The sequence below is a fragment of the Echinops telfairi genome, unplaced genomic scaffold, assembly GCF_000313985.2.
Source record: "Echinops telfairi isolate 266 unplaced genomic scaffold, ASM31398v2 ScPeMD7_7465;HRSCAF=8503, whole genome shotgun sequence".
NCBI lineage: Eukaryota > Metazoa > Chordata > Mammalia > Afrosoricida > Tenrecidae > Echinops > Echinops telfairi.
Genome location: NW_022111365.1, coordinates 1,600,432 through 1,619,913, shown reverse-complemented (window position 1 = coordinate 1,619,913; position 19,482 = coordinate 1,600,432). Strand labels below are relative to the sequence as shown.

Below are 19,482 nucleotides of genomic sequence, written 5' to 3'. Positions count from 1 at the left end.
AAATGACTATGCCGGTCTTGAAGCTCTTTAATCGATAGCTAACCTCTCTTTTCTTCAACTCTCTGAATGTTTTATTCCCTTTTCCCATGTTTGGAGTACAAATAAGTTCCTGGATGGTCCAAACAATTTATACTAGGCTGCTAAACAAAGAGCTGGCAAAATGAACCTATCAAGTGATGCCCCAAAAGAAAGGCAGATCTACTTCTGTAGGATTGCAGTCATTGAAAACTCTATGAGACAGAGGGTTGCCACGAGATAGAATTTACTCCTTGGCATAAAAAGAAAGAAGTAAAAAAGAGCACCTACTAAGCAATCTATCTAAAAAGGATGATAGCACACTCATTACTCCAGATATTCCTGAACTTCAACGAAACCAGACTCACTGCCATCAACTTGATGCCGACTCATAGCAACTCTAGACATTCGTAGGTATGTGCTTAAAGGGTCTATGTGAGGTTCCTGTTTGCTCAGCTCTGCCTCTGGAGTGTAAAAAGCTTCGTCAGCAGCCATTTAGTGTCGGTTCTCTGGATGCCGGTTCACGTCCCTAATGTGTACTGTACAACACACTCACTCCCAGAGCTCAGCATCTGCCACCCATCCCTTTCCACCTTCCTGACAAAGAGCTCTAAGAAACGGGTGCATTCTATTAAGGAGGCGTGCAGTCATGGAGTATCTTTGTCATGAACTATGACCACCCTAGTCACACCCTTTCAGGCACTCTTGCAAACCATTAGCTCTGCAGGCTATTCGTTACTGCTCCTGTTTAGAAAAGCCAGTGAAGAGCACAATGAAGATGACCGAGGAGTTTCTATTCGAGGCGAAGACCAGGCTTCAGACATTTCTACAAAGACTTTTCTTATGGTACCCACGGATTCTTATCAGAATTTCACCCATGAGAGTTGACAAAACTTCATAAATTTCTTTGAACTCATACTTTAGGACTTAAAGTCAGTTCATTTAACTTAATTATCTTAAACTGTCCCGTGCCTAGATGCAGGAGAAACTCACAAACATGGCCATTAGAATGTTGTTAATATCGATGGTTGGTGGTAGCGACAATTGTGTTAGGGATGAAAAATGGAATATATCACACCCTGACTGGCTCGTCTCCTCCCCGAGACCCCTCTGCAAGGGGATCTCCAGTGGCCTACTAATGAGCTTTGGGTCTCCACTACGCACTCCCCCCATCATTCACTATGGTAAGATTTTTTGTTCTGATGATGCCTTATATACCTATCCCGTCGACACCTCGTGGTTGCATAGGCTGGTGTGCTTCTTCCATGTGGGCTTTGTTGCTTTTGAGCTAGATGGCTGCTTATTTACCTTCAAGATTTTAAGACCCCAGATGCAATATCTTTTGATAGCCGGCACCATCAGCTTTCTTCACCACATTTGCTTATTCACTCGCTTTGTCTTCAGCAGTTGTGTTGGGAAGGTGAGCATCATAGAATACCAATTTAATAGAAGAAAGTATTCTGGCATTGAGGGAGTACTTGAGTGGAGGCCCAATGTCCTTCTGCTACCTTAATACTAAACCTACAAACATAGGCACATGGATCTATTTCCCCATCCTCATATAAATATATTTGCATATGTACATGTCTTTATCTAGACCTCCATAAATGCCCTTTGCCTCCCAGCTCTTTCCTCTATTTCCCTTGATTTTCCTCCTGTCCCACTATCAGGGTGTGATGTAGCAAAGATGAAAAATACAACTTTCCTCTAGTTCCTAAATGTTTCCTCCCCGCTCCCACTATCATGACACGAATTCTACCTTGCAAGTCAGGCTAGACCAGAGGATGTACACTGGTACAGATAGGAACTGGAAATACAGGGAATCCAGGGCAGATGATCCCTACAGGCCCAGTGGTGTGAGTGGCGATACTGGGAGGGTAGAGGGAGAGTGGGTAGGAAAGAGGGAACCGATTACAAGGAACTATATGTGACCTCCTCCCTGGGGGACAGACAACCGAAAAGTGGGTGAAGGGAGACGTCAGACAGGGCAAGATATGACAAAATAATAATTTATAAATTATCAAGGGCTCATGAGGGAGGGGGGAGCGGGGAGGGAGGGGAAAAATGAGGACCTAATGCCAGGGGCTTAAGTGGAGAGGAAATGTTTTGAGAATGATGAGGGCAATGAATGTACAAATGCACTTTACACAATTGATGTATGTATGGATTGTGATAAGAGTTGTATGAACCCCTAATAAAATGATTTTTTAAAAAAGAGTTGTATGAGCCCCTAATAAAATTATTAAAAATATTTCTTTCAAATAGAATATATTTTTTCAAAGAGAAATTAAATCAAAGCTTTCTGACCAGAAGTGACAGAGCCGTTGTTCACTGAAACCATAGAAGCAACAGGAGCGTTATCATTCAGAGCTCACCAGCCAAGGACCTCCCACGTCCAGAGTCATTTCAGAGCTCCATCATCTTTCCGTTCTCTTCCCAATAAAGCAGCACCTTCCCCTCCTTCATCAATACAGACCAGTAAAGTCTACTTCTTCACGTATCTAGAAGGCCACCACTCTGAATAGTCTGGGAGACTCAATATGCTTTTCCCATTCCAGATAGCATTCATGAGCATGGGTACATTTTACAGTATTCTGTTGTCCACAGATTCTTTAAAGGAAAGGCCTTCCTCGAAAAGTAGTGCACAACCACCTACTAGAGAAACTCAACCAAAGACAGTGGCACAAGGTCAATGTAATAGCATAGGCAACCTTCCGGCCTTTTCCTGACCTAGAAACCTGTCATTCTATGAAAGGAGGGACTCCGTATAGACCTTTGTAACTACCTAACCATATTAAGTGCAATTCTTGGGTCCTTGATGCAATGAACAGCACTAGGTGCTATGTGGAATGCAGCAGATGAGATGCATTCCTTGATCTTTGAATGAAAAATAACGTGTTTAAGCATTTGATAGCTGGTTCTCCAAGTGAAAAATGTGGCTCCCCTAAATGCAAGAATAAAGATTTAGTATGCTCTTAAGATCAGACAATTCAATAGAACACAGATTTTGCAGGTTAGCTCTGAATCCCCAGAGTCCACAAATAGAAACCAGTCCAAAGGTGGATGAAATATAAGAGAATAGAGGCCATATCACATTTGAGTAAACAAAGCTCAAAATGAGCTCCACTCACAACACACTTTCTAATTTTTTAGAAGACAGTATAATTTTACAGAAAGAATCTGACAACCAACACATTAATTCTTAGTAGATATTTCTGATATACTTTAAAAATTCTTCCAAATGTTGGCAATATGCACTTATATGTATAATTCATTTGGAAAATAAACTGATTTGCTCTACTTGTAAATTCTGAATCAAAACCCAAGCTCTTAACCTATATCTTCTTTCTCTAGGAACTTTTTTCATGCATCATGAGTATAACTTGGGCCTCTTCATCCTTTGAAGTTTTTAATCTAAACATGATTAGTAAGGTAAAAAAAGAGGAAAAAATGGTTTCCTGTGTAGGGCAGGATGAATCTAGACAGCATCTACAGTAGCTCAGGACACTTCTGATATTTGAACAGCTAAGTTAGTGAGCCTTGTACTACAGGAGGATCTAGAGTCTAGGACATCTTCTGTTTGAGAGAGGTTGTTGTATGCTAGAAGACCACTCAAGAACAAGCCGTGAAAGTGATCTTGATGCAAGACCACTGGACAAAGTTCCCAAGGGCAAAAATCATGACAGCTGCCCTTCCCCATATATGGGGAAAAATTTTTAAATTTAAGTTTTTCCTACCACTATGGAATGACCACTTGGGGAAGAATAATACTTCTACTTCCAAATATGATTATCCACAAGCAAAATGACTAAAGAAATTGTCCTGCGTTCTTTGAGTCTCCTCTCCTCCCCACCTTCCCCCATCAAAAAGAATATGATGCTCAGTCCCTGGGTACATGCACAAAGTGCCCTCCAGTGCCCCATCCACAGAAGCATGCACACCCACCAATGCTGCCTAGGTAGCGGTAGGGTGCCTACCTGTGTAGCCAGCCAGAGCAGCAGCAGGAATGACAGGCTTGTCCTTGTTGAGGTCAGCACGGTCACGCACATAGTCCTTGAAGGTGCCCTTGGGCTTGTGGTTGGGCAGGGCAGCTGGATAGTCCTCTGAGTCGAAGCTGTCATAGGAGGGAACACGCTGCAGGCTGTTGAAAGATGACTGGCTGCTCCAGGACTGGGTGAGGTGGTCACAACTATCGTAGCTCTCTATGCTCTCAAAAGAGTCCTGGCCCCCGAGTTTACCTGGAGGTAAAGGAGGAGGTAGGCAGAGGGCAGGGGAGGAGGGATTGGGAAAAACAACAGCTGTAAAAACCCTCTTATCTGACAACAGATTGCTAATCAAATCCACAGCAGGGATGAAAGGAGGGAAAGGCTCAGTAGGAATGGAAGTTTCAAGGCTGTGGATTTGCTCTGGGAGTATGGCTGCCTTGTGTCACTAGGTGCTCAGTTTTATGGCTCTGACTTCAGAGATTTGGATTTGAATGCTGTTTACATCGGTCAGAGGCGGATAGATAACAATGCTCGGGACCTCAAGAATCCTAAAGTCAGACATTTAAAGGCTGAGAAGCAACATGTTAATATAAAACTTCTAACTAGTGTGTTATGAATAGTTGTAGAAATCAGAGCAGTGTCAAGCTAATGAGATGATTACAAAAGGCCCAACTGGGCAAAATGTTTTAGTCATAAGAAAAAAATTCCATTAGTCTAGAGAAGATTGACCTGCCTTGACCTTGGAACTGCAGTGTGATTTTGTTTTTAAGCATTTTTCCCAAATACTATTGTAAAATGAGACACATGCCCTGCTTCTAAGCCTTCTCAACTAGAGAATGAAGTTATGAGACGTGTTTCCCAGGAGATAAAGTAGTACTCCCACTCTTCTAAACAGAAATCTTTATGCTTTATCCTGTCCAAGTACAATGATGTACTTGACATTTCTTTTGAAAAGGTTAGACGATAAACAAAAGAACTGATTCAAGGGTTAATGTCCACAGCAATGTCAGAAACCCTTTACTCTGAGTTGCTTTAAGGCATGCTTAGCTGACCACAGTATCACGCAAGTTCATTAATTTCCCAAACCTGGTTATAAACAGCTGCTATGATTACACAATAACTCCTGGAGAAATTTCCACTGGCAAAACTACCCATTAAAAAGGAGGCTAATACAAAATCCTGGAGGAAAACAAATGCATCTAAGAGCAGAGCAGAAAGGTTCACAGGAATGTTTTCCACGTTCTACTTTTAGATAGCTCTCAGGCCACCGAAGTTAAACCATGAAACCTAGATGGCCACTCAGATTCATCACAAATCAAAAGACCAAACGAAGCGACCAAGTTTATGCAGCAATATCTACAGCAAAATCAAACTCACTGCCATCGAGCCAATGCTGACAGGACCCGGTAGAAGTGCCCCTGTGGGTTTCCAAGACTGTAACTCTTTAAAGGAGTAGAAAGGCCAGTCTTTCTTCCGACGAGTGGCTGGTGGTTTCAAACTGCTGACCTTGCAGTTAGAATCCCAGAGTGTAACCACTAGGCAACCGGGACTCCAGAAATCCCTCTTCATTGCTCATGGGTGGCAGCAGGTTTTTCTTTTTGGAATGGTAGGCTGTGCGATACACACTAAAACTACAACTGGATATTGGAAAACCAGAACGCGGCTTGAGAAGTGTGGAAAATTGAAAAACACCTATGTGGAAGGTGTGAGGGCAATTCAAAGTGTTTAAAATGTATGATTTCAGAGCAATTTGCATAAACGTTTTAAAGATCTAAAGTTTTTGTCTTCAAATTGTGCAGTAGCCATTTCAGAATGCATTTTAATATCTAAAAGTCATTGGATAATTTATGTTACATGTTTAAGAGTGGGAGTTGAATCCAAGCTTCTTAATAAGAAAAATTCTAACTTCTTCAAAAGAGTTTCTGTGCACAGATAGAGAAATTGTACCATCTATAACAAAACTGGAACATTTTAGTAAAGGACTTTGAACCCTGATAGACCCATTTTAGGATTCATAACACTTTTATCCTATTTTTTTATACCAAACTCACTACCAGCCAGTGCGGCCAGTGGGCTCGAATAGCTGACCTTGTGGCTAGCAGTTAAGCACATAACCCCTTGTGTTATCAGGGCTCCTCATTTATGGCACATTAACTCTTATTTCTGGCTCCTTTTTAAGATAACAAATTGGAACTGCCTGCTATTCAGCTCCTAAGTAAGGTGGAATGATACTTGGGGAAAATTCCAAGTTCATGTAATTTGCACTGCTCAGCAATATCTTTGGATCAAAGGCCACCATGTGAAATTTGGCCTAAAATATTTAGTTCAACACAAACTACATAAAGCTAACGTGCACTTCCCCTATCTCAGACTAGGTAGCACACTACATTACACTATCATGGTTTTTTTATAGGTTAGCAGAGTGAAGAATTTTATATGGCATAAATTCCGTAGGTAAAAAAAAAAAGTAGAGTTGATAGGGGAAAACTGGCGCCATTTTTTGAATCAGCAGGTCAAATAAACCCAGAAATAAGTCTAACATTTGCGTCACCAAAATGTTTGTTGGCCAGTCTGATGCAAAAGTAGTTGTTTGAGAAGCTTCATCTCATTACTAATCACCCTTTCAAAGGTGATCTCTAGAAGCAAACGAGAGAGCTTCACAGTTATGTCTTGCCTGTCTAGTCCACTGCCACACTGCCACTTCTATTAAAAATGAAGGGATCAACCTTTCCAGAAATTCAATGACTCCAGAAAACAGCATATCGGAATGTCTTTATCTCTTTTTTAACACAACAGGAAATTTTGTGGCATCTCATAATAAGGTGTTTGCTCATTCCAGCTATTGGTCTTAATGGCCATTCATTTTTTTCTGCCAAGTCTAAGAGAGAAGATTTATGTTTCCATGAAGAACACCCCGCCAGGTCATTGTTCTTTAGGCAGTTGTGATACTTGAGTTTCTCTGGAAAAGCCTATCTCTGGAAGTAATTTTTATATTTGGAGGCATAGGGACCAGAATTCCCACTGGAAAAACTATTGGGGTTCCAAGGAGTTTCCATCAGCAATGACACTCAACTAGCTGTGACTCTTCTCTGGCAATACCTCAAACACAAGCCAAAGGCAACTCTGTTGAAAGTTGCTAGTTGAGAGCAGGAGGCTGCTTTCATTTTAGCTCTATTCCACAATCCTGGAGCAGGGAAGGTTCATTTATAGGCATTTTCTCCAAAATGGGCCAAATCCACTGGACTGGAGTCTTGGTTATGCTGCTGTATTAATACAGAGCATGTCTCCTCTATGACCTCCAAAGCCAACTTTTCTGCGAAGCACCTCAGAAAGCTCTCAAAGCCACCTGGCTCTTCTAAGCAGACCCCCAACTCACAAAAGCAATCGCTGGGGTAGTCCCACACTGAATCATTAAGCATATGTGTATAAAGACAGTTCTCAGAGCTGGTCAAATAGGTAGGATTTCAACAGAAGCATGTCATGTACTATAGAGCACTATTTAAAATCCATGGTTATTATTAGCAATAACCAGCTGACAGTCAATCATACCATGTCAGATTCAATTGACACTTGCACTAAGTTCTGCTTGCAGTCCACCCAACATTCAATAAGTTTCCCGGCACAAGGTGGTCTCTGCCGGAAACTAAGAGGGAAAATGGGTGATTGGAGCCAGAGAGAACTACCTTAATGTCCCTTTGTAAGGGTCACTCTTTGTCTGAAGTCACTAATTGGGGTTTAGCAGGATGTTGAGGAACAAACACAAGAGCAATGGGACAATATCACAACTATAAAGCTAAGCACAATTTAAGAACAATGTGAGGGTGGATTTACTCGAAGTTTAGACCTAGTGGTATAGCCATTAAGCACTCAGCTGCTTACCACAAGGTTAGCAGTTCAGACCCACTGAGCGACACAGAGGAGAAGGAGCTGGCCATGTGCTCCGAGAAGGAGTCTAGCCTGAACACCCTATGGAGCAGTTGCACTCTGCCACATGGATTCCCTGGGCCCCAGATCATCAGCCTCACTGCACTTACCGACCACAAATACATACGTATTTTAATACATCCAAACAGCTTAAAAGAGTCGCAGAAAGGGGAAGGTAAAATCGGTCCCACCCATCACCCTCTGTCTGAAGCACAAATACCCTGGGGCCCTGTGAGGGCAGATGACAAGTTCTGATTTGAGTGGGGACTTTCCCTACACAAGGGACTGCTGGGAGGAAATGTGAAAACTTGTAAAGGTGATAATATAGATGGGCCAACATGCTTAGGGATGGGGGGGAAACATGATGACTAAGTCTTCCAAGTAGAGACAGTTTGTGATATCATGGTCAGCCTTTGAGCTGAAGTCACTAATCAACGGACCCAGGCCTGCCTGGTATTCCATTACAAAGGGTTTCTGAGCACCACTTTGGTCAACTTTCTTCTGTTCCTGCTTGTTATTTATCTCCCTGAAAAGTCACCTTTTCCAAAATTTCAAAAACCAGTTGGTATGCCTAAATGAACAAATCCCTCTCTACGTTCAACTGCACTTTGTTAGAAATAAAACCATCCGGACGGCGCCCTAGGCGTCTGGATGCCTCGGAGCTCATCGTGCCTAATCTTAAACATCCTGTGCATGCTGCTTACCCTTTTGTGCAACATGGTCTTCACCGCCAGTGATCATTTTAGCATCGGGTAGAACTGCCTCTGCGACCATAAAGCTTCACGCGAGTAGAAAGCATCATCTTTCTCTCACAGAGAACCTAGTGTTTTCAAGCTGTTGAACTGGTGGTTGACAGCCCAACAAGCAGCCCGCTCTGCCACCGGGGCTCCTTGATCATCATCATCACCCTCAAAGAGGACCTTCCTTTGGCAGCTCTGCTCCCTGGTCCTCTAGCTAAATACACACTTTCACCACAATGCAGGTGATTTCAAGTAAACCACCATCTAGGCTGACCATCGTCTTCCCAATCCAAAGCAGTCAGAAGAAGCTACAGCTCCCAGGATGGGCAACTGACAGAGATACAGGTACCAAACCAAGACCTCGAGTTTGACTCTGTAGTTGATGCTCTGGGAGGAAAGCGTAACGCTGACCTCAAACTTTTACTTCCTTGATTTTAAAATTATGTATATCCTGGACTTGGGCAAGAATTTCTCTGAGAAAAGAAAACATGGCTTCAAAGCTACTACATCCATCTATACTGTACCAGGAAAAAAAAAGTTTACTATGAACACATGGTTTTTGTCATTGTGATAGATTTGCCTACAATCAAGGAACGCTCTAAAATGAAAAGGCTTACACTGAATAATCTAAGAGGCCAGTATAAGAAAATATGGGCGCGAGAAAATTCAAAGTTGGGTAATTCTTGGAAAACTCAACAGTTTATTTTTAGAGAGGAGGAAATCTGACCTACCACGACTGGTCCTCCCCATGCACATGTTGTCTGGAGTTATAACCTCCTGTTTGATGGCAAAGTAGTCGGTCTGCAAGGTGTCTGTCTGGAGCGGGTCCCGAAGAATGACTGAGGGGTAGTCGTTCTCGTACTTGAGGGAGAGGAGCTCCTCGGAACTGATGGGATGGAGCGTCTGGTAGGACTCTGTGATGAAGCTAGGCTCAGAGAACGCTGATGGAGGCACACACTGGGCGTGCTCGATGCCACAGCCTGAAAAGAGAGGGTTTGCCGCTGGAGAAAGAGAGTCCATCACCCTTAAAAGGCAGAACAAACTAGCTGTCTACCTTAGAGAGTAAGAGGAAAATACTCTCAGAAGGTGGCTAATTTTGCTCTACTACCTAATAGCTACATTCCTTGACACGTTGATTCTCTTTTTCTACCCTAATTTTTTCAACTACAAAATTGAGATGATTCAGATCTTCCTCCTAATACAATTGAGATGATTCAAATCTTCCTAATACAATGATGAAAATCAAATAAGGGCAACTGTGCCATTTCTGACACATAGTGGCTACTATTAGTGGTGTTGGATTAAAAAAGGTAAAATAATAAAACAAAAGTCAATCTTCCCATGTAAGCTATTGAATTAAAAAACATTCCCTATAACTTCTCTCCATCAATATTCTTTCGTTGTTATCATGGTTGGTGCTGAGTCAGCCCCCAGCTCATGACGGTTCCCTGTTCAATGGAAGTGGCCTGCTGGACCATTCTCCCCGCCGTAAACCGTAACACTTGAAAGGTGAAGGCTTGTTTTCTGAAACAGAGTTTGAACTTGCCTGGCACACTCTTGAGGATGGCTTTCAAGGAAACCAGTGCCAAGAATATCTTATGGGAAAAGGAATCTCCGTCACATGGGGTTGCTGTAAGTGGAATTGATGCAATAGCACCAGGCTTTGTCCCACTCACAAGTGAAAAAAAAAAAAGGGCAAGGACCAAGATCAAATATCTAACCTAACCCTGTGATTGTCACCATATGCACAGAAGCAAATAAGGTGAAAAGTTTACAGGCCAGCTGGTATTTTCTCTGTGGGAGATGTACTTCTAAGTGTAACTTAGATGCGAAAGATATCTGAGAACTCCTGTGACCCCATGTGATAGAGCAGAACACTGTCATCTTCATAACGACTGATGGCCAGGTCTTTCTCCCACAGAGCAGCTGCATGGGTTTGAACAGCCAACTTTTTGATTCAGGGCTGAGTGCTTACTCATTGATCCAACAGAGCCCATTATCTCAGAGATAGCATGGAGGAACTTGCACGTAAATAAGACATGCAAAGAATTGAAACTTTATGCCTTTGAATGAATAACAGGGGATTGTATACTTCAGCAATTATTATTTTGTATGGAATTACCATAAAGGAGCCTGAGAGGAGCTAGAACAGGAACCCCCTTTTAGGTCCACAAGCAAGATAAGGAAAGAGGAGTGGAAGAACAACTTACTAATAAAGTAATCCGAGGTATAACGGGACTCTGGATATGTGGGGTTCACTCCATTAACCTGATAGGGCTTCACATCCTCTGCAACAGACAGGGCAGGGAATGAGACAAAAAAAGGTCAGCATACAAGTGAGACTGGATCTACCAAGATCTTGGCTGCAAGGAGGGCAATGATCTGGGTCCCTCTTCTAAGAAAGTCATATGCTCTTGAACTGCGCTTGGTGTCTGAGTCTATCCTGAATGGGGCCTTATTAAGGGTGAGATCACAAAAGAATGGCTAAGTGTGTGGTTTCGGCAGATGCAAAAAGGAATTTAACATCTTCCTAATTCTAGATGTATCTGTGCTGTATGTGTATAGATCACATCAGAATCAAAGACTGAAAGACATTACCAAGATCAGCCCCCAGCCTTCAACTCATCAAAGCTTTTTGGAAATATATTGTAATCTTTAGACAAGTAGATTTCCTGTCCTTGTTTTCTTTTAGCAAATGCTAGGAGTTGTGTGTGTGTTGTGTTGTGTTTTAATTGTACTCAGATTTCAAATTCAGGCGCAATTGAGAAGTAGGACTCTGAATAGGAAACTGCTTTGATGAAATTATGACTGAGCTTGTATGTAGGGGGAGAAGAGAAACATAATTAAACTGCTGCACAGACACCAACTTCCTTGGGAAGAGAGAGGTATGTGGATGATGGGTAACTATGGTTAGGAAGGCTCTCCACTGAGTTGTGGGGACCTCTGTCTTCTCGAACTAGAATCAAAGGATGAGGCCTCTGATTCTTGAATGGAGCAGTCTGCTTGTATTTCACTCTAAGAAGTAGACATAAAGAGATGTTGGTGTGTCTCCCCCCACCCCTCACCCCCGCCCCAAGTATTTGATAGCTTGTTGGGAACAGAGACTGCAGAGAAAACAAGTTTATGCCTGCATAGAAAAACAGTTTCTAGCTGAGATAAAATTATTAAACTTTGCTTTAGCAGCTTATCAGATCGAAACATCCCTGTACCTCTGGCCCCTGTACCTCTGGCCTTTCCACTCTGCTCCAAACAACTTTGCTCTTTGGCTTCTGAGCTGTTCTAGTTTCGTTTCAGAACAAAAGCTATCGCCTCAGAACAAACACCCTGGTGAGCCCGCGGAGATCTGAGAGGGATGGTTTCTTCTTGCCTCTCTCAAGAGGAGACTGGGTGCGGTGCTATGGGTTTTGGTCTCGAGCACACCCAGTCCATTTCTCCTAAATTATTCCTTGCAGTTAGGCACACCAAACCTACCTGAACAGGGAGCTCAGAGGCTCCCCACTGAGTCCCTATGACTGTACGACGAACGCAGGACAGAAAGTTCACTCCTTTTGTAAAAGAGAAGCCCCACGTTAACAAAATCAGGGATCTGGAGGAAAGCAACTAACCGGAGTGAGCTTCATTTTACAGATGAGGACAAGAACAGAACTGCCCTTCCTATGTCACAGTTTTATTTTGAGAATCAAAAGAGAAATGTATTTTCAAGCACTTGGGTAACAAGGACATGCTATGTCTGTATTATTGTTCCCTGTGATCAGAGACAGCTCACTGGCCCCAGAACACCTGGCCGGTCCATTCTGACAAAAAGGGGGAAACATTATATTCGCAGAATATACTTGGGTTACACAATCTAGTGGAATCTGCTGTTATGTTTATGTCAACCGTTAAATCAGATAACGTGTGAGCCTGCCCTGTCTCTCCCCTCTATCAACAGGTCGCTGGTTTCAACACTAGTATGTGGGCATAGATGCCGTTTCACAGAGAACATACCAGAGCTTTGGGGAGTCACTGAAGCTGCCGACTCGCCAGTCCTCTGCAACCGTAGCCACACCCAGACTCACCTATTCCTTCTCTGTGTGTATGTGTGTAGTTTTCGACCAAAGCAGAAGAGACGAGATTGAGATAATACTCTTGTTCCCAGGGGAATCTAACTTAGATCCCTGTTGAGCATTGCTAGGTAGAAAATATTCTTAAACGGAATAAGATATTCTGTGGAATAAAAGTGCTAATCCTGAACTTGGCTCCCTTCACCCATCCTTTGCACCAAGCGCTGGTGACCACAGAGAAGGGGTGGGCCTGGGTTAGAGAGGGCAACAGGCTTCTAGGCTTACAGTCAGCTGGAGGACACTGCTGACTGCTGGTAACTACAATTTATTTTAAGAAGAAATTCAAGAAAAAAAAAAACAAGCACGAAAACACCCAAGTTTGCCGCCTGCTGCTGTTTCTGTCTTCAGCCAAGACTGTGGTACATGAGTCACTTGGTTCAAAAAGTTTGGAAGAGGCTGGTAGGGGAGGCCATGTCACTGCAAGGTTGCCACATGGTGTCCTGATATACCCCCATCACTTCTGCTTCAGTTGTACAAGGTGCACTATATTCTTGCACTTCCAAGCCAGTTCATGGATAAAGAAACCTCTCTTACCATAAGCTCTGAGAGGCTAAGCCTCCTTGTGGATGTGACCAAAGGTGTGACTGCCATAAATTGAGGTGTGCGCGTTATTATTGTCAGAAAAATAAGCTATCAAAAATAAATAAATAAATGGGGGGAAAAAAACCAAGCTATCTTACGCATTGGCTGTGGGTACTGTTTGTTTAAACAGTGCACACGTCTGAAATAGGAGTGGGGCCAGAACTTTGCATACCTAGAAGGTTCAGGAGTCCAATCTTTCTGAAGTTTAAAAACCATAGTAAAACTCTCAACTACGAACACATACTTCTTGACAACATTCTATATGCCAGGCACGGGACGAGGCCCTTGTCTGTAGAGTGAGAGAGCTCACTGAAATCAGCACCCCCCCCCCCCATGGAAATTTTGTCAATCTATTCTCACAGCTATCTCCCTGTCCCTAACTCAACTTGTTTGCACACCCTTACCTTTCTGCAGGATCTCTAGATGTTCCCATAAGATGTCTCCAACAAAGTCGGGGGCCAGTTCAAGAAAGCAGTCTTTCCCCAGGGCACAGAGGGCTGCTCCATTCATACAGAACTTCTGAAAGTCCACACCTTTCAGGCTGAACTCGTTCACAGCCCACATCACCCAGTCCCGAACATGGGTCTCTGTCCACTGCCGGGGGTCTGAGGAGAGAGAGCAAAGGAGAGTAGAGGAGGTCAGCTCTGCACTCTGTCTTGAGCCCCAGGGCAGTGCTATTAGGCTGAGGATGCTATCCTGGTTCATAGAATTAGGAAGCATCGATGTGTATATAAATGCCCCATTGGGGATCTTCTAAAGCAGTGGTTCTCAACCTTCCTAATGCTGCAACCCTTTAATACAGTGCCTATTATGGTGACCCCCCAACCATAAAATTACTTTTGTTGCTACTTCATAACTGTAATTTTGCTACTGTTATGAATCGTAACGTAAATATCTGATATGCAAGATATATTGTCATTGTTACATATTGAACATAATTAAACATAATTAAAGCATAGTGATTAATCACAAAACTATATATTGTGAAATATTTATGTGTTTTCCAATGGTCTTAGGTGACCCCTGTGAAAGGGTCATTTGACCCACAGATTGAGAACCACTATTCTATAACCTTCCTCCCCACCTTCAGCATCACACTTTCTCTATTCTGCCAGCTAGGAAGTCACTATGGTGAGGTCACACGTCACACACGTGTTCTCCACTCTCCATTCAGATGCCACAAATCTCCTCTACCACTGCCTTATCCCCATTAGGCTTGCGCAGGTTTTTAAAGGGAATAAATGGCTTCTCTAAAAGCAACAACAAAGGAAAGTATCTACTGGGGATTTCACCCTGCTTTTTTCCCTGCTCCTAACTACTGTACTTAAGATCGTCACTCCTAATTACTCTTATCTTATCCAATTATGTTTGGTATTGACCATACCAATTAGCAATCTTCAGTCCTTCAAATGGTACTTGCAACAGTAATTTTATTAGGTGCCTGTAGAACACAAGACATCCTGCAAAGTATATACAAATTAAGGTCTCTTCAGTAATATTGTAGAACAGACCATGCAGTGTGTGTGCACAGCCACGGATTTAACATGACTACACCAACCTATGACACTTAAAGTACTTGTGATGACGGCAGGTTGAAATGCTCACAGCACACTTCCCTCCAAAGTGATCCCCGTTAGATGGCCAGATTCCATTATAAGACGTTAACGAAGCCTACGGTCAGAGTTCACTTTGTTCTTCATGCTGTTCCTCAGAAGAAATTAGGCACTGCAGTCAGTTGAGGTGTGTGGTCAAGTAGTATACATGGGAAAATATGTACATAGCCATTCACAGTATCTCGCTAAGGCTTTGGTCTGACTAGGCTGTAAGTCTCTCTAGCAGTGAAACAGGCCAAACCTAAAAGCAATAGGAAGCTTACTCTATAATAGAGAACTGCTCTTTTTGTTCTTGGCTTGTTCATAAAGTGTTCCGTGATGGCAGTTTAAATATTCACCACCCATTTCTCCTTTTGATCAATTCTGGTGGCCGTGCATTCATGGATAAACCCGTTTCACCAAAGCAGATGGACTAGAAAGGCAACATTACTACATTCCACAAAATGCAGGTCATTGAACTAATTATTTCAACGGAGCCCCAGAGTGATGTTTAGACCAAACCTAGGCCAAACTCACTTTGACTGAGTCGATTCCAATTCATAATGACCCCATAGGGCAAAACAGAACAGTCCCTTTGGGTTTCTGAGACTTTCAATCTTTGCAGGACCAGACAGCTGCATCTTTCTTGTTTCTCCCACAGAGAGACGGGTGAGTTCAAATCACCAACCCCGTGGTTGGCTGCCCAATGTGTAATCCATCTGAACTCCGTGATATTCAGACGGTGCTTCCCAAAATTATTTCTGAAACCTGGGATCACCAGAGGAGCTTGAAAAGATAGATATCGAAACCAGCAGAGATTTGTGATTTAATTGGTCTGGAGTAGAACCTAGGCTGTGGAATGTTTTGAAGCCCATGAAAGGATTCTAATGGGCAGACATACCAGGAATCACTACACATGACAAAGATGGCACTGACAAACCTAGGAGATGAAGGAGCATTAGCGTGCATGTCTATGATTGCTCTAACAGATGCCTGCAGCAACCTGTAGCTGCCGGCTAAAGTATGGTCACTAATGATGGCTGCCTACAACCCCACTGAGAAGACAGACCAGGGAGCATTCCCTCAGGGCCTGGCCTCTCCCTTTGCAAGCACCCAAGCTTACCTTTTGGAATTCCAAGTCTTTGCTGCTCTTTAGTGAAACCACTAAAAGTTGCCTTCAATGCTTGAGACATCATTTCTTTGCTGCTTGGAGTTAACAGTGGGACATCTGCACATTCCATGTCTGTAAGAAAAACAGCACAAATCATAATAAAAAAACCAAGAGTGAATAGGCAATTAACCGCCCATAAAACAAAACAGGGAATTGCAGAGGAAGGTAAGCTGAGATACAAGCGTGCTCGTTATTGAACCCGAGTAAGCAAAATTTGGGGGGGGGGGCTGGGAATTTCCACAATGTGCCAATCAAACCAAGCCCACTGCCATCAAATTGATGCCAACTCATTTGGAACCTGTAGCAGGGCCTTGACAAAACCCTACAATGCTCCGCTGCCCCGCCTACCAAACAAACTGCAATCATTCCTTGTGTACAGGTTGGCTAATAATCCTTGCTTACTTTTTGTATTCGTTAACACTGTCTGTGTTAATAGGTATTTCCACTTACCTGTAAAAAGGAAATATCAGTGTTCATTCATTCAAAAAATAATCATTTAGCATTTTCCATATGCAAGAAACTAGAAAAACAGCATAAGATAGAAAGAATCACTAAATCATGAAAAAGAATAGCTTATCCTTGCAAGGATTCTGGTCATGAAATAATTATCTACGTCGCTAGACGTTCATGTGACATCAAGAAGGACTTCAGGGGAGAAGCAGAAGCTGCACCATGAACACACAGCAGGAGCCCAGCAAGCCCAGAGCAATGCAAGGACAGAAAGGGTAACCTAAGCCTCACCTCAAAGTGGCCCCCAGACTGGCTGCACCAAGCATTTCCTGGAAATTGTTAGAAAAGCAAGTCTTTAGGCCCCACTTTGCCTCCTAAATCAGAAATTCTGGAATTGGTGCCGGAACACCAAATGCACAATTTTGATCTGCATGCATGACAAAAGGATTAGCAGAGTGAAGGTCAGAGACTAGGTGGGGGGGTGGGGGTCAGTCCTGTTAAGTTTCGATACCAAAAGGTCACAGTGTGACTAGTTTAGGAGGTTTAATAGGTTTGCAGGGAGCACATTAAGCAATGCATAATTATATCCCTTTAATCAGCGTTGGGCTCCTAACTGCAAGGTCAGCAGTTTGAAACCACCAGTCGCTCTGGGGGAGAAAGAAGAGGCTTTCCATTCCTATGAAGATTTGCAGTCTTGGAAATTCACAGGGACAGTTCTACTCTGTCCTGTAGGGTCACTATGAGTTGGAATCGACACAAAGCTATCGGGAATTTTACCGAAGAATGGCATGACCACATTTTGTGTTAAGAAGATTGCCTTAGCTGTTCTGTAAAGAATGGTTTAGGAGGGAATTAGGAATGGATGTGAGAAGACCAGTTAAGTGTTATGACATTAATCTTGGTGAGAGGTGACTGTGTGTCTTGGACTGAAAAGGTGGCGGCTAAGGTTAAAAAATGTAAGTGGAAATATTTGAAGTGTGCACAGGAGTTGGAATCTGTAAGACAAAGATAGGTTGGATAGAAAAGAAGTGAGGTACCAAATTCTGTAGATTGACAAATATCCCATCATTTACTACACTCATGTCCAACCTGGTCTCTTTTCTGTCCAGTCCCTCCTGTACTTACTTGTATATCATATTCAAATCATAAAAGTCAAATCAAACTCACTGGCATTGAGCCTATCTATGCCAACTCACTGCAACCCTATAGGACAGGGTAGAACTGCCCCTGTGACTTTTTGAGACAGTAACTGTTTATGGGAATATAAATCCCTGTCTTTGTCCCAAAGAGAGGCTGGTGATTTTGAACTAAGGACCTTTTGGATCACAGCCCAATGCGTAACCACCATGCCACCAGAGCTCCTTATTCAAATCACGGGACATAAATATGGTTGAAATTAAACAAATTCACCTTGAACACAATTTCCTACAAGAGAGTATGTTGAAAGAGAATTCGTATGGGCCTTTCTGTAATCTTTTGGCAGCCATACAGTAGACTGTCGTGACTTCCAGAAGACACCATCCTCACTCTGACTCTTCAGTGCCTCACAGGAAGCTGAGTTAGAAGGTGGCTGTGTTCCAGGACAAGCTACTGCAGAAGCTCCTCAACAAGCCATCTCTAAACCTCGGCCGGTTTAAAAATCCCCAGGACATGCCTAAATGAACCAGGGGCTGAACAGAATGAAAACACAAGAGGAGAACGCTGACAACTGGCGACCTCTGACAAAAGAGGCGCAATCAGACTGCCTATGAAGGGAAGTTCGAGTGGAAGAATGCAGGGCAGGCATCACTTATCCCTCCAGCTTGCTTTCTTCAGCAGAGCTTGTCAGGAAACTCTGGAGTCAGGGTTCTGCTCTGGACCAGGAGAGGCCCTGGCACTGCCCTCCCAGGTTCTGCCTCCAGTGGGAAATCTGAAATTCTCTAGAGTGGCGAGTATAGGTTGCCCTGAGACATGCCCATAAAATCTAGTGGAAAAATCAACATGCCTCCAGGAAGGTTGACAAATAACGGAAAAATCCCAGATTGTTAGGGGGGTAAACCTGGGGGATAGGAGTGGGGGTTGATTGCATAATGCCCAGCCCTTCAAACAACTAAGTAATCATCAAGTGAGTCACTAAGAAGCACATCAATGCTCCCCCTTTCTTCCCACTGTACGTGCCTCAGAGAGAGCTACTTGTTAGGTCCAGAAATGTCTCCCCGTAAGAGTGGAAGTCAATTTGACTATAGCTAAAGGAGAAAATTCAATTCACTAAACATTTGTTGACTGATCACATGTTTTGCCATGTGCCCACTGTGTGAGTCAATCAAACTTTTAGTGAATCAAATTTTCCCAAATTTGAATCAGCTTTCCTCCCTTCACTCACATGCAGAATAATTCTGTGAACTTGAACTGTGTAGATTTTGTTTGGTATGCTGGCTTGCTTTGCTTGCTTCCTCCATTCGATTTATGACTTGATGAAAAGCACTGATGGAGGCAATCGGTCAGACAACACATATGGGAAATGCAGGCAGGGTCACATGGACAAACAGTAGTGCTGCAGAAGGGACCAATGTGCCAGCTGGGCTAGGAGGATGTAGGCATCTCGTAAACATGAATATCTGGATAGTTTGACACCAGGCTAACATGGAAAGTGGCAGAAATCCCTAAAAGAGGTTGCTTTGAGTTTGTGTCTTTTAACGCCACGTGTTCGGATGATGGGAGCAGTCCTACTGAGCTGAGAATTCTCCCTGAGTGTTCTGCTTTCTTCCGGAGATTCGGCACCTCTGGGATCTCACTTGTTCCCTCTGAAGAAAGCAGCTACGATTACTTTTGCCTGTCCATCCCATCCACCTCAATTCCATCGCCACACCCAGATCCACATGCTGTCAGCTGCACAATATCCTTCACAGGTGGGCCCAGGCTCTGTCTCACTGGCGCTGG

At 43.2% G+C, this 19,482-nt stretch overlaps 1 protein-coding gene across 2 annotated transcripts in view; it reads right to left on the bottom strand.

Annotated features, from left to right (window-relative positions):
• Nucleotides 1-19,482, bottom strand: part of ETS1 (ETS proto-oncogene 1, transcription factor) — a 156,956-nt gene that overhangs the window by 19,355 nt on the left and 118,119 nt on the right. For both annotated transcript variants that reach the window (XM_045283655.1, XM_004714171.2), the window contains 5 exons: nucleotides 16,066-16,185; nucleotides 13,755-13,955; nucleotides 10,876-10,953; nucleotides 9,397-9,645; nucleotides 3,993-4,253 (listed from right to left, as the gene is read on the bottom strand). In XM_045283655.1, coding sequence (XP_045139590.1) covers nucleotides 3,993-4,253; nucleotides 9,397-9,645; nucleotides 10,876-10,953; nucleotides 13,755-13,955; nucleotides 16,066-16,185 — 909 coding nt within the window. The remainder of the gene's footprint in view (nucleotides 1-3,992; nucleotides 4,254-9,396; nucleotides 9,646-10,875; nucleotides 10,954-13,754; nucleotides 13,956-16,065; nucleotides 16,186-19,482) is intronic.